Source organism: Lycium barbarum, chromosome 9 (assembly GCF_019175385.1).
Source record: "Lycium barbarum isolate Lr01 chromosome 9, ASM1917538v2, whole genome shotgun sequence".
Taxonomy (NCBI): Eukaryota; Viridiplantae; Streptophyta; class Magnoliopsida; order Solanales; family Solanaceae; genus Lycium; species Lycium barbarum.
Window position 1 is genome coordinate 20,234,589 of NC_083345.1, and position 14,992 is coordinate 20,249,580.

Below are 14,992 nucleotides of genomic sequence, written 5' to 3' on the forward strand. Positions count from 1 at the left end.
TGCACAAGTAGGCACCTTAACTTGTATAAAGTTGAACACGTAAACACAAATGCCGACATGACACTGACATGACACATAAATTTTGGAGGTGTCTAGATGATCATTTTGTAAGTATTCAATTGACAAAGTGGAGACAAGTTGAGTCTACTTGTGCACACCCAAAATTGAAGGGCATACTTATCAGCTGAGACTAAATTTGAAGGACTGCTTATGTATCATGCCCATAAGTAATGTACTACATGTGCAGCAAATAAAAGGACATCAACAACACAAAAGGAAGAATTATTGCCGCAAGCATCAAGCTATTTTGAGGAAAGTCGACTCCTTAAGGAAATTAGAAGAAGAGACAACCGTCAATCAATGAAGCAAATCAGCAGCAAGTAACCAAGGAAAGGAAAACATCAAATTGGACAATCAAGTAAGCAAATATCCCAATCAGGAAGCCAATCAATAACAACCAAAGAGAGGAAAACTATCAAATCAAGAGAACAAATCAAGGACATAACAAAGGAAAGGAAAATCTGTCACAACAGATAGAAAGAAGAATATCCAAGCAAGAAGAGAACTGAAATGAAATCAACGACGTTAACAAAGGAAAAAAGTTCAAGACGAAATGAACTCAACAATCAATAAGCTCTAACCTGATTCTTAAAAAAAGAATTAATCAAAATTTTCAAGGATGAAAATCTCTTGAGTTTCCTGGCTCTGTACCTTTAGGACATCAAGCACGAAGACTATTTAGGACACACAGAAGAAGAATAAAAATGTGCATCCTATCCTTAGCACTGTTTGTACATCCTATCCCAAGCACTCTCAGTTCTTTGTTCTACTCTTAATAAGCATTGTAATCTCCTAGTCAACTTACTGTGTATTCAAAAGAGAGAAGAGAGAAAATATTATTTGGTGAGGCATTGTATGATTTATATCAACTGTTACTAGAGAGAAAAAGACTGCTGGTGGATGCATAGGAAATATACCCTCAACATTACTCAAGAACAAATTCAGAGCTTACGGAGAAACCCTCTTGCAATCCAAGAGGATTTGGACTAGCATTTACATTGAGTTCGAACCCGTATAAAAGTAATGGTGCCACTTTACTTTCTGCACTATTAGATTCTGTTACCCGCCTGTTTCAATATTACTGTTTGCCTGATAGTCAACTGTTAGTCATCATCAGTCGATTAGAATCGAAATAGTTCCCCCTCCCCCCCCTTGCTGTTGCACTTTCAATTGGTATAAGAGCTAAGGTCATGGATTCGATTCCCATGAATGACATGCTTCATATGGCAGGTTTTGGGAAGGGGGGATTGTTGGGTAACACTAACATCTTGCCTATGGAGAGGCCCAGATGATGGGCCGGGGATGGCCGGGTCGAAATCATGGTCGAACATGGCGCTTGCTTGGTGAGCTTGGTTAAGTAATAAAGTCGCGTCCTTTCTATCAGCTGCGCTTGATCCTAACAACATGTTCATATAGTACTTTTCTAATCCATCATCGTCGTTATTAAGCCAAACAATGTTTTCAATATTCGTAAACGCGATTGCTTTAAGATATTAAAACTTAATTGGATTTTAGGAACGCTACAGTTATATACGTGGTGATGTACTTTGTCTTATTATGTAGTAAATCGATTTCATTGTAGAGAAGGTCTATAAAACTGTGGTGTGAAGAATTTGGTATAACCACAGTTGAGAAGATTTAGCGATCAACAAGTAGAGAAAAGAAACGTCAGGTCAATCTGAGAGTCTCGCTTTGAGTCTAGCTACCACATACGGGTTTGCTAGCAGAAAAATGGCCCCACTTAATGCATTCGATGACGTAACAAGAGCTTCCAAGAAACTCATTAAACCTTTTTCTCCAACACCTTCCTCTCAAAAATGGCACAAACTTTCTCTCATTGAACAAGACCAAACACACTTATATACCCTTTGGTTTTTTCTACTCCAAAAATTAATTAGGTGCACTTTCTAATAAACCTGCCCAAATATCAAAACTTCTTGAAAACTCCCTCTCCAAAATTTTAGTCTTCTATTATCCATACGCAGGAAGCATGAAAGATAACGTCACGATTGATTGCAATGCAAGGGTGTTGAGTTCTTGAACTTGCAAATTGATGCACCTATGTCTCAAGTTCTCAATCACAAAGATTGTAGTGTCAAAGATTTAATCTTCCCTCCTGGTGTAGCTTGGGCGAATGATTCCGATTATGGCATGGCTGCGATTCAGTTAACACATTTTAAATGTGGAGGAATTGAAGTTAGTACATGTTTGTCACACAAGATTGGAGATGGATGCAATGGTTTTCAATTTTCAATTGATTGGGCAACATTAACTCGCGATCCAAATGCGAAAACATCTCCTCTTTATTACATAATTGGCACTACCTTTCCATCACCACCAACTGGTCCTCTGGATTCCCCTGTATTTCCATCAATATCAGATGGTTGTACACAAAAAACAAGGTATGTTTTTTCCTCTTCAAAAATAAGTGCACTTAAGTCCTATGTTGTTAGTGAAACAGTAGTGAAAAATCCTACAAGTACTGAAGTCGTTAGTGCACTTGTTTTCAAATGTGCTGCTAAAGCAGCGACGGCGAACTCAGGTAATTCCTTTGTCCCTTCTAAATTAATCCATTACGCAGATTTGTGAGGAATGATTTCACCAAAGTTACCGCCTAACTCTGTTGGAAATGCTCTGTCTCACTTCTCTACACATATTTCCAATGAGGCAGACATGAACTTACCAAAAATAGTTGGTCTCATGAGGAAAGAAAACAACTATTTAGGACCAGAGATGATATCAAAGAAAATGCATGGGCCTTAGAAATTCTTGAATTAGCTAAAGTATTGCCACCACAGAAGGAGGAATTTGATGAGTACACTTGCAGCAGCATGTGTAAATTTCCTTCTTATGATGTTGATTTTGGTTGGGGAAAACCCGTGGCTGCAACCACAGCTACTGGTCCTTACAATAAATTGTTCAATTTGCTGAACTACCGAGATGATGGCACCGAAGTATTCGTCATGTTGAATGAACAAGACATGTCTGTATTCGGGCGTGATGAGGAGTTTATTCAATTTGCTTCTCCATATGCAAATTACTTTTAGATGTATGTATGATTTACGTTGTGAAGCATGGGTGTTGAATAATAACAACTTGTTTGGATGGTTGCTACGTATTATTTCATAATGTATCCGTATCATACTGTATTAACCATGGCTGTGCTGGTATAACCCATTTTAAGCCCAGAGAAGACCAGGAATCGACCTTTACATGCTGCAACCTCTATCCCAATTTTACAAAGCTCCGGAACACCAGACTGCACGACACATTCTGCCACGTGGTGTCTTTTGATTATATATATCTGTTTTTGAATACTGTTTATACGTATGTTAAATAAAAAAATTCTGACGAATTGGTGTTGCTTGACACCGCTTCAATGTACGTGTGTCCGCCCCTGCCTGGAAAATTCCAAAGCAAACTGTCAAAAATCAAATGAATTATCCAATACCCTTATGACCTGTTGAGAGAGGAAGTCCAATAACAAACTCCCAAAAATCCAATAACAAATCAAATACAGTAATGTTCTCCATTGCTCAAGACCTATACACCAGAAGTGCCAATAGATGCAGAACATTCGGGAACTTCTCTATATAGGAAATAGTCCGAGAATTAACTAACACAGTCTCGTTATCGATATAAGCAATATCACACTCCAAGAAGCCAGCACATTCAGTTTGAAGTTCTTAAAACCCAAAGATGTGCATATATTATTGTTTACCCCGAATTTGGATAATCAATTGAATTTGTGGGTGAGGTATAGAATATGTGGTTATGCCTTGAATCCCTTTGATAGAGAAAAGAAATGCATGAATGTATTACGAAGAAGCAACTATTAATTGGTGGTTTGTTATGGATGCGAGTGTGTGCTAATATACGTGTGTTATTTGATCGAAGAAATATAATAGAGATGGACACAGTGAATTCGGATTGCACACGATAATGAGAGAGATTGACATATATTTTTAATACAAAAGAGTGTTCTTGATGTTAGGGAGCCAACCCTTTAAGAGGAGGACAATGCCCCTTATTTATAGTAGTGCCCCATGGGCTTCACACAACATGAACAATAAAATAATGATGAAAAAGCTCTGAGTTGGGTTAGGTTGGATTAGGTTGACCGTACGATCTGACACCCGTACGATTGACAATTGAACATGGCAGGACGTCATCGACGCGTGGCAACCGCGCAACGGATCTCCCGGACCACCGGCCACGATCAAACGGACATACGGCCTTGATCAACCCGGTCATAGGGGAACCGGACCAAATGATGCCCTTCCCTTGCTCCGGTCCAATTTCCCCGGTTTAGAACGGGAGCCTTCATGCACGTTCTTGTTCCTTCCTTCCCTCGGCCTTTGGTCTCACCGGTTTAACATATACCCGATTTTTACCGTATACAATTATCATCTACACTGACGACAGTAAACCCATTATATGAAAATATCGCAACTGCTTTCACTGTTATATTGATCATAGAAACATGAGAAAATTCACATGAACTGAAGAGAAAATAGAATACCGGACATAATGTTTCTGTGCATTGATATTTCCAACTTAGTCATATTCGATCAAAGACTCTTTTTAAGAAAACTTCATAAACTTGAAGTTATTAAGTGTCTAGAATATATCCTGAAAACATATCAATAAACTTCATAAATGAATAAGTGCATTCAATTTGCAATGCAGATAAACTAATTGCATCACCAATAATCCCCCTCTCTATAAGGGTCCTATTGCCAGATCCTCACTTCTGAGTTCGACACGCTGCTTATTTTTCCGATCAAATGTGTAGGCATTCACTTCTAATTGACTATGCCAAGGCTTGCTTCCATGAGAAGTTGAATCACTCGAATTCATCCTATACAGTAAACAATCTATTGAACATGTAATTATTCAAAATCAAGCGAAAATTTGATAGGTGCTAACAAATATTGCAAAATAATTCTGCAACAGAGTTCTAAAACTAAAATAAGATCAAATCCCATCATTAGGATCCAGCTTTTTGTTTCTTTTCTGATCAAATTCCATCATTCGTAAACATATACAAAAGATCCTTTTGTTTCTTTTGTGATAAAGTAATGCTTTCATTAACAGGCAAATTTGTACAAGAAAAAAAAAATTGAGTCTTAACGTAAAAGCTTAACAGTCGACAAATTCTAGAAGTTGCATTACATTATCTACATCTAAACATTTTCCCCAACTGTACCGCCCTCCAAAAGCAGCTAGCTCTCTGTGATGACTGGTTCAAAAACACGTCCCAGAGCTACCATGTTCTTGTGAGTAGCCCTTCAATGCAAAAACTAGATGACCAGCAGATTTGCGTTCCGCCTGACAAAGGTAGCATCTTCAGCATAACTTGAAACCTCCTATCATCAAATTATCCGAGACAAGACTCATACATCAATTACCAATTTTTTAAGATGTTATCGTCCCTCATGAGAACATGGTAATTTTCTTTAACTATAAATTTTCCCCTTGTGTTAGGCTTCCATCTTATATCATCCATCCTTTGGGGCTCGTCATTCATCAATCAGATACTACAGCTTTAGAGGATTGAGAAATTTGACAGATAGGAGGGAACTCCTCTTTCCACACACCACATCTTGCCAGAAACCTAATTTCCTCCCATTCCAAAGCAAGTACAGCCAACACTACAGGTTTGAAAATTGTAAAAAAGTAAAAATAATAATAATAATAATAATAATAATAATAATAATAATAATAATAAAAGAAGCTACTGTCAAATTTTTCACTGATTACTTCCTGGCACAATTTTGTTATCCTCTTTGCTAAATCTCCAGAATCATTTACCTATAAATTTTTTGTTAGTTCATCATGAGCACAAGACCTCGAAGAGCACGAATTTCCATCCTCCCCCTCATTGATCAATAGCTATTCAAACTTACTCCAGAAAATTTGGCGAAACAAGACCTTCAACATATATACTAAATTTGTTTGTAGAACCACATCTCTGCCTCCCAGGACACTTTGTAAGTGTCATCTCTTGAATTATACCACACTAAACTTGAATCAAGTTATTGTAAAAGTTCATCATTCGAGTAGATGAAATTTGAATTAGTTCTTAAAACTGGATATGTTTTAAATAGGGGTGCTTAAAACATGTTGGTTTTTTAAGAGAAAAAAAACTAAGGGAAATGACAGTGGAAGATAGAAAATTTCTAGAAGTATATTGGAATAGATGCAACAAAGAGAATTATAGTTTTTTGCTTTGTTGAGCTCTGCACTTATAATACTTGCAGCAACATAAAGCAGTAAAAAAGGATCATAATCCTAGCCTAGTATATCTCCAGAAAATATGACAAGAAAATAGACCTTGGGCCTAACTCAACCCAAAAGCTAGATCAAGAGGTTAAGATTGACCATATAAGAACAATTGCCATCCATCCACGACGTGGGACTACTAACAAAACGGCTATTTAGTGTCATTCCTATGAAAAATCTTAAAGAAGTGAATGGGTACAACCAACCAAACGTTGCAACAGATATGCAGTGATCTTTTGCATGCAATCAACCAAACACTGTATTATTTATTCGGAAATTTATACTATGATTGACCATGTCAAAACAATCAACCAAACAACCCCTGAGAAATTTGCTGAGTATAATTCGCCCAATGTATGCTTAGTCAAAATGAGAGAAGTAAAATCCTATAGGCGAGTCAAATTATAACTCATTAACTGATGCATCTTGATTCAATATATTTTACTCAAGCAAACTTTGTCAGATGATCACGATTCACTTATTAATTTAACCCATTTTGACTCAATCCATCCATCTCTACTGAAAGAATGTTCAAGAGTGAAAAAAAGCAGCCATTCAAGCACTGGACGGAAGGTCCCAAAGGAAACCCTAACAATATTTTGCATACATCTTATGAAGCAAAAGGGATAATTGAGGAAGAGAGTTTTGATTTATATCAAGCCTTTCAATAATTATAGCACCCCACATGCATAACCTAAATAAAAAGGTTTTAGAATTATTGGAGGTGATTAACTTTTCTGATTAGTCCACAAAAAGAAAAGATTTACTTTTATTTACTTTTCCTTGTTTTGAGGGTGACTGATGTCTTACAAAAACCTTCCTTCTATATATTCTCGTGCACATTAGGGTTTATGTAGAGATAATTCTAACTTGGAATCATTGCAGCTTCCAAGCAAAGCCTCCACCATGGCTGATGTATTGCCTTATTGCCTCATTCATAAAATACTTTCTTACCTTACTTTTACAGAAGCAGCCCAGATGAGTATTCTCTGTAAAACGTGGCTGGAAGCCTGGTTAACTCTTCCCAACTTGGAATTCACAGTTAATCATCTTAAAGGCAATTTGAAAATAGTTGATAATATCATGAAGAGATATAGTGACGGAAAAATCCCTATTGAAAAGTTTGAATTATCAGACTCTAATTATTCTCGGGAAGCTTTCCTTTTGTTTGATAAGTGGCTTGATATTGCACTTCAGAACGGTGTAAAAGATCTCGTCCTTAGAGTTCCTCCCTATACGTCATACCCCTTGCCTATTTTCACAATCTTGGCAGCAAAATCTTTAAGACAATTGGATCTGGATGGTTGTAATCTTATGTCTGTTTCGTTATCTAGTGGTACGACCAACTGCCATTCGTTGAGAAAACTTTCTCTATCTTTTTTAAATTTAGACGAGAACATGCTTCAGACTCTACTTAATAGTTGTCCCTTGATTATCAGTTTCATCTTCCATTATTGTGATGGGCTGGAAAAGATTGAGCTACTAAATCTTCAAAAGATCAAGTCAGTTTCTGTCAAGACATTTGGAAACCAACGTGTTAAAATTGAAGCACCAACTCTTGAACATTTGTTTTACTTTGGTGTTGAGGAAGAGTATCCTATGTTGGATATAATTGATGCTCCAAATTTGGTATCACTAGAGTATATAGGAGATCAAATTCCTGAGATTGTGGATGCTAATTTGCAATGGAGTTGTCATCCCAGGAGACTCGTCCTTGAGTCAACTAGTAAAACGATTGCATGTTTCATGGACAGTTTAATGTATATGCAGATTTTGAGTCATTCTACTTCTCATGGAAGCAAGCCTTTGCATAATCAATTACAAGATGTAAAAGCCTATATATTCGATTGGGAAAACCGGAGATGGCATCCTGTGGAACTCGAAAGTGGAAAGATGGCAATAAGGACCCCTAGCGAGAGGGATACATTTTGTTTTGTATTAGATTAGTGATGCAATTAATTTATCTCTATTGCAAGTTGAATGCACTTATTAATTATAAAGTTGGTTAATATGTATTTTTAGGATCTATTTTAGATATTTAAGAACTACAAATTTTAGTTTACACATTAATTTAAGTGATACATTGTGACTAGTGCTTCTCTGTGTCAATATTTCAAATACTTGTATTAGATATTTTAGTTGTTCCAAACTATTAGAGAGTTCCACATAAATATCGAAGGCCCAGCTATATATGTGGGGTCCAGTTCTCTATCCCATATTTTAAGAAAGGAAGATTTTTCTTCCTTTGACAAAATCACATTGGTAGCAATTGTGGAATTGGCCAACAAGTCAATTCTTTTGTTCACATAGCCGTGATGTAAGCGCTTACCTCATCTTAGTCGTGAAGTAAGCGGTTACCTCATCATAGTCGTGATGTAAGCGCTTAGCTCATCATAGTCGTGATGTAAGCGCTTAGCTCATCATAGTCGTGATGTAAGCGCTTACCTCATCATAGGAAATTCATTCCTATAAATAGGCGGCTTATGGTTCATTTGTAAGATCACCAAGATCATTTGCTATACACACCAAAATCTCAGACAATACATCTGAGTGAGAGCAAAGTGAGGTGTTCCATAGACTGTGAGAAAATAGTCTGTGAAGAAAAATAGAGTGTGAGTGATATTGTAGTAAGGTGGGAAATCAAAAGAGTGTTATTTCTTTTGTGGGTGTAGTGGTCTTAGGAGTATTTATACTCGTTACTACACAGTGTAAAATTCCTTACTATAGTGATATCAGCTGCTCCTCTTGGCCGTGGTTTTTTCCCTTATTCAGAAGGGTTTCCACGTAAAATCTTGGTGTCATTATTGCTGCATTTTATTCTTGCTGATTTAACCATAACTTAGTGTTCCGCGTTTATCACTAATACCGTGAATATTATTTTGCGGATCTATTTTATTCCCAACAATATATGTTCTTCTGTACTTCAAAATACAGAATGGGAAGAGATATTTTCAAAACAAGAGGCCTCATAGAATCACGTCTTAGAATTCTAAAAAATTTCATGATTTTACAGTTGATGACCTATTAATTTCTTCTTGGCTTTTCAACTTATTGTTCTAATTTCATCTTGAGGCGTCAAAGTAGTTACTGTGTTGAAAGAAAACTTATGTTGCATACAGTTCTGTTTTAGACTTCTGCTTTATGTGGCATCTGCATCTTTTCTTATTTGGTAGGAGTATTGAACCATTAAGTACCTTTTTTTTTTCTTCTAAAATAATGTCGCGCTAAATAGATGTCTATGGACCTGGTTCCACTGCTTTTAGAGATAAACAGAAGTTGTAGTACTTCATTCTGAGCCATTTAGTATAAGAAATCAAAAATAAGGGTTCATATTTTCCTGCGTACATACCACCCTCCACAGGCTGTCACGCTTGACAAAGGCAGAATCGAGTATCAGTTGTCACTCCGACCATTTACTATCTCCCTTATTGAGCGAGTTGGTATTTTCCCTCTTCGTTGCCTCAGTGATACCTGCTTTTGTTAAAGATGATGTTGTTGCCTAATTATTTGCTTAAAGAAAGGGACTAAGTGGTTTCATATGAAACATTTGAACAATTTTACTGCATTTTAAGTTTTGTATCTGTTATGTTTGCATGAAACTTGGGCTCCTTTGTTTTCAGCAGGCTTTACAAGACTTCTGGTTTTTGCATTGGATCAGTCTATATGATTTGCTGATTCAAATCCTATTGATAGCACAAAGTTTGACATATAAAGATTGTTGCAGGTGCTTGTGTGGTAAGCATTGCTAAAACTAATACAGAACTAGGCTTATATGATACTTTTTTTAAAGCGAATTTATACGACTAGACAATGTCTAGCGGCCTATTTATTAATAATACAAACTAATCCTATAAAAGGAGAGCAACCATTAATTATGTGATACTCCCTCCATTGTGAGCATTTTATATGATCTATAATGTTCATCTATATTTAGTAAATAATATCGGTTTCACAAGGATTCCAGGTCGACAAACTATACTAATAACATATATTTTGTTTTGAGAGGGTCCAAGATTTAGAGATATTCACGTTTAACAAAATCCAGAGGAGATACCACTGGATAATGTGATTGGATCATTTCTGGTCTAATACTGATCGTCTACAGATATCTGCAGTTTCTTCAAGATGCCGGGACATCCCCTGTAAACGTATTGCTATCTAAGAACACTGATTCTGAGCAATGAGCCAATTGTTTAGGCAATCCCTAGTAAGCTGCCAGATGTTATTGAAACTGATTGTATTGACTGGCGAAAGGGTGGATATTTGCAATGTACTTACAGACTTACATGTATAGGTACAGTAAAAAATAAATAACGTGGATTCATGTGCAATTTGGACATTTTCTGTAAGCAAGCAAGTGTTAAGTTAATGCAGAGACTTGCTTAGTCATTGTTGTAGTTGTCTCATAATCTCTCATCAAACAAGTTATAACACATTTTCAGCATGAGCTATCTGTTTACACCAGCTTATATTTTATTTTTATTTTTCATGTCATGCTAAATAGATCTCTTTAGACCAGATTGCACTCCTTTAATAGATAAACCAAAGCTGTATTGCTTCATCTTCAGTCACAAACCTTTAGGATAAGCACGCTAAAAGATGAAGTGCTCATTGTTTCTGTGGCAGCATGACGAAGGCAGCATCGAGTATCATTTGTCACTCCCCACCATAGCAATTTTAGGTATCAATCTGCTGGTGCATACTAGTATGATGATTAGATGTAGTTATAGCGTGGTATACTTCTCGTTCACCACCCAATATAAACAAAGGAACTTGATAGAGACTGTGCGTCCACCAAACAATATATGAGGGACCTGGTTGTGTACCAGTTCCCTAATGCAGTGCAGTAAGTAAACAACATAGGATATTACCGTGGAAAACTCCTTGCTCAAGGGATTAAAAACCACGACTTACGACGTAAGATTTCATCTCCACTACACCGAGCAACTTCAGATTACATCTCTTGCAATCTAGGAATTAACTCACATAATCTCTCACCCTTACAGTACCCCTACTGCAAGTAATTCTTGACTACCTCTAGCCAAGCCACTAATACACCTAGACTAATTCTAGCCTAGTGTACCACTCAAACGCTTGTGAAGATTCACTTCCTACAAGCAGCCTTTGAGAGTTCAATACTGCTTGACTACCTCCAGCCAAACACACTAATACACCTTGACTAACTCTAGCCAAGGGTACCACTCAATAGGATGAAGGTAAACTACCTATGCAAAACTACTTCGAATTCAGGGTACCTACAACAGCTTCCTTTTGGGAAGAGTAGGTTTACAAGTTTAAGAACAAAAGAACAGACACTTAACACTCCTAGGACTTAACACAGCTTCAGTTGTAGAAGAACAGGTCCTTGGATTTGTTTAAGCTTTGTTCTTGAACACACCTTGATGTGTGGAGACTTGCAATTTTTGTCACATCCCAACCTTGGGGGAGTGGCCGCCACCCGGCACCCGAAGGGCTGAGCTAACCAACTGTGATATCTAAACTCTGTAACGTGAGTCATAGCCTGACGAGGCCGCTGAATAACAATAGTAAGAAGTATATCATAACAACCTGCAAGCAGAAAAAGCCCAACAACACATATATGCATTACAAAGGCCAACAATGCCACAACCAAGAAAGACAACTAGTCAGAAGGCCGGCAAGGCCAAACACAATACTTGTACACTGACTGATAGTCTGTAAGCCTCTAAGAGCACTAATATGCATCAACTGGTCGGGACAGTGGCCTCGACGTACCCATAGCCATACTCTCTCTCTCTCTCTCTCTCTCTCTCTCTCTCTATATATATATATATATATATATATATATATATATATCCTATTTAATGACTCTGACCAGCAACTCCGGAGAATGGACTGCGAACATCCCTGCTGAACTTTGGTATCCTACCGAGAAAGGTACACCAATCTGTCTACCGTACCTGTGGGCATGATCACAGCGCACAAAATGCGTCAGTACGAAATATGTACCGAGTATGTAAGGCGGTAAGTGTAAACATAACATAAGCATAAAAGATACGGATAATCATGGGAAGAGATCTAGAGCCAACCTGAAACTATGAACGAGGCCACTAAGGGTGACCATAACCATGACATAAATGTAAATGCATGCCCGTAAAATCATTCCTCACTGTGGAGGCATATATCATATCATATAACAATAATAAATCCCTCTGTGGGGCGAGCTAATCATCATAACATCGTCTCTTCCCAACTGATTAGTGGCAATGCACAGCTACGTGCCTACCCGGCCGCCTACAACACGGCTCGGTAAAGAAAGAAACATGTCTAGGTGCACATATAAGTGCCTACCCGGCCGACGATAGCGCGGCTCGGTAATAAAAATAAATACATATATATAAGTGCAATGAAAGACTGACCTCAGAAGAAATATCATGGAAAGAGTCGGGGTGACCTATCGTCGTTATCCTCCGACTATCGTTATTGTCGCTACGTTTATCATTATTTGATCATTAGGCCAAAGAATTAAAAGTACAAGGAAACATCTTGTTATGAAATTATTCACGAAGCCAAGTTAGCCAAACTCTTATGAAATATGATCGACACAACTTTTATCGGAAAGAGTGTGCCAACGAGAGGTTCATCACCTTGGAGCAATAAACAAGAAGATAATGATTAACTCAATTAAAGGAAGTACAATCAACTCAACTTTGATATGAAGAGTACCATAACTAATATCATTCTTCATTCGATAAACAAGAGGGATACGAAATGTGAAAGGTACTTCAATACAAGCTATTCATGAGAAAAGGGTAAACTTAACCATTTTGGGACATAATCGACACAAGTTGAACGGAAAGTCTTTTAATCGATAGCCAAAAGGAGATGTGGACCATAATTTGGTACAAGTTGTAGATGAGTATGTGTCATCTCAATTATCATGGAACGCGATCGATCCAAGTTAGCGGAACAACTTTTCAATGAAAGGTCATTTGAAAGCTAGTCATGCCACAAAGAGAATAGAAAGCCCTACATACCTCGTAGATGGAGTTATATAAATTTTTCCGAGTCCTCGAACGTCTTACGAATGATTTTGTCACGACCCAACCCCGTAGGCCGTGACTGGCGCCCTACTTGGGCACCCTGACGCACCTATTCAATCGAATCTCATACAAACAACATATATGGCTATAACTGCTATATGCCGTCTCAAACTATATCAAACTTTATTAGACACATTTCAGCGCAAACATATATATATACATATATCAAAAAGCCGGCAAGGCTATCAAATATGTCAAAAGCCGACAAGGCTATCAAATATGTCAAAAGCCGACAAGGCTACCAAATGGCGCAACGGCCCAAAAACATATACAAAACGCACGCCGACGAGGCTGCCATAACGAAAGAGATCATATAAACACAACTGCACTGAAGCAGGCACACACACCCACAAATACGTCTACTGACCTCTATACCGACCAAACGAATCATATAGCGGGACAGGGCCCCGCCGTACCCCAAAACAAATATATACATGCATAGCGAACAAAATATATATATACCAAAAGTGTATGCTCTGAAATGAGAAGAGCACTCCAACAGCTGAAGGGGATATCCTAAACTGGGGGATCACCAAACTGTACGTCGGTACCTGCGGGCATGAAACGCAGCCCCCGAAGAAAGGGGGTCAGTACGAAATATGTACTGAGTATGCAAAGCAGAATGTAAGGAAAGCAAAAATCTGAGATATAACGAAATGGAAGTATCAACATAAGTGCAAATTCAACATATCAAAATTTGTTTACTGTCAAAAATATGCAAGTCATGCATAGGGTACAGAAGAATATGGTCGCCCGCCCGTCGATGGCGCCATAACACAGCATAACACCAGAAGGTCTCAAATCTCCGTACCCCCGTCACATATCACATCACAACATAACACCATATACCACACATCACCAAACATAAGTGGAACCCGACCCTCATTAGCGAGTAGCTCGGAAAACCATAACACAGCATAACTCCGGAGTATATCAAAATGCGCACGATAACAGAACCGGTCCGGGACTCGGCGAAGGAAATAACAAAGTGCACGAATAGAGTCGTGAGTAGTCATATGCATAAAATCATTATCATAAATTCAACATAAGTAAAATGATCATATTTGAAAATCGAAATAATAGTCTTAACAAATTCTTTCAAAAGTTCCCGAATTACATAAAGGAAAGTCGCGGGACCCACATACGGGAATTTACCCAAGTCGGGCCTGCTTATGGAAAACATACTCGTTATACGTAATGCAAACTTTTATAAAAATATATCTTGGAGCAATCCGAGCATTTATGTGAAAGATATGGCATTCGGAAATTTCGAAGTTCTTTAAAGTGAAACCTTTTTTTTGCGCAAAGTTCGAAAAGCGATTTTTCGAATACGTAAAGGTTCATATTTCATCAAGTCATACATAAGAGTGCCAAAGAACATATACGGATCATAACATGCTCGGATTTCGGATTTAGAATTTTCCTTAAGGCTCTAATTTAGCCTATGAAAACTAAGACATGCCAAAAAGAAAGGAGGTTGCTTTACATACCTCGTACGCACTCCAAAATAGCCAATCTAAAGTAAATCTCAATCTACGCCTCGGGCTCCCCAAGGTCTACAAATA

General features: G+C 37.7%; 1 protein-coding gene and 1 pseudogene across 1 annotated transcript; both read left to right on the forward strand.

The window, feature by feature from the left end:
• The first annotated feature begins 497 nt into the window (after positions 1-497).
• LOC132609656 (acyltransferase Pun1-like) lies at positions 498-3,181 on the forward strand (annotated as a pseudogene).
• Positions 3,182-7,251: 4,070 nt separating this feature from the next.
• On the forward strand, positions 7,252-8,292 carry LOC132611738 (putative F-box/LRR-repeat protein At4g00320). Its single transcript, XM_060326119.1, has one exon. The coding sequence runs from the start codon at positions 7,252-7,254 to the stop codon at positions 8,290-8,292; it is 1,041 nt and encodes a 346-aa protein (XP_060182102.1).
• The last annotated feature ends 6,700 nt before the right edge of the window (positions 8,293-14,992 follow it).

Excerpts from the sequence above, each read along its gene's own strand:
- LOC132611738 (XM_060326119.1), top strand. The coding sequence starts at position 7,252 with ATGGCTGATGTATTGCCTTATTGCCTCATTCATAAAATACTTTCTTAC.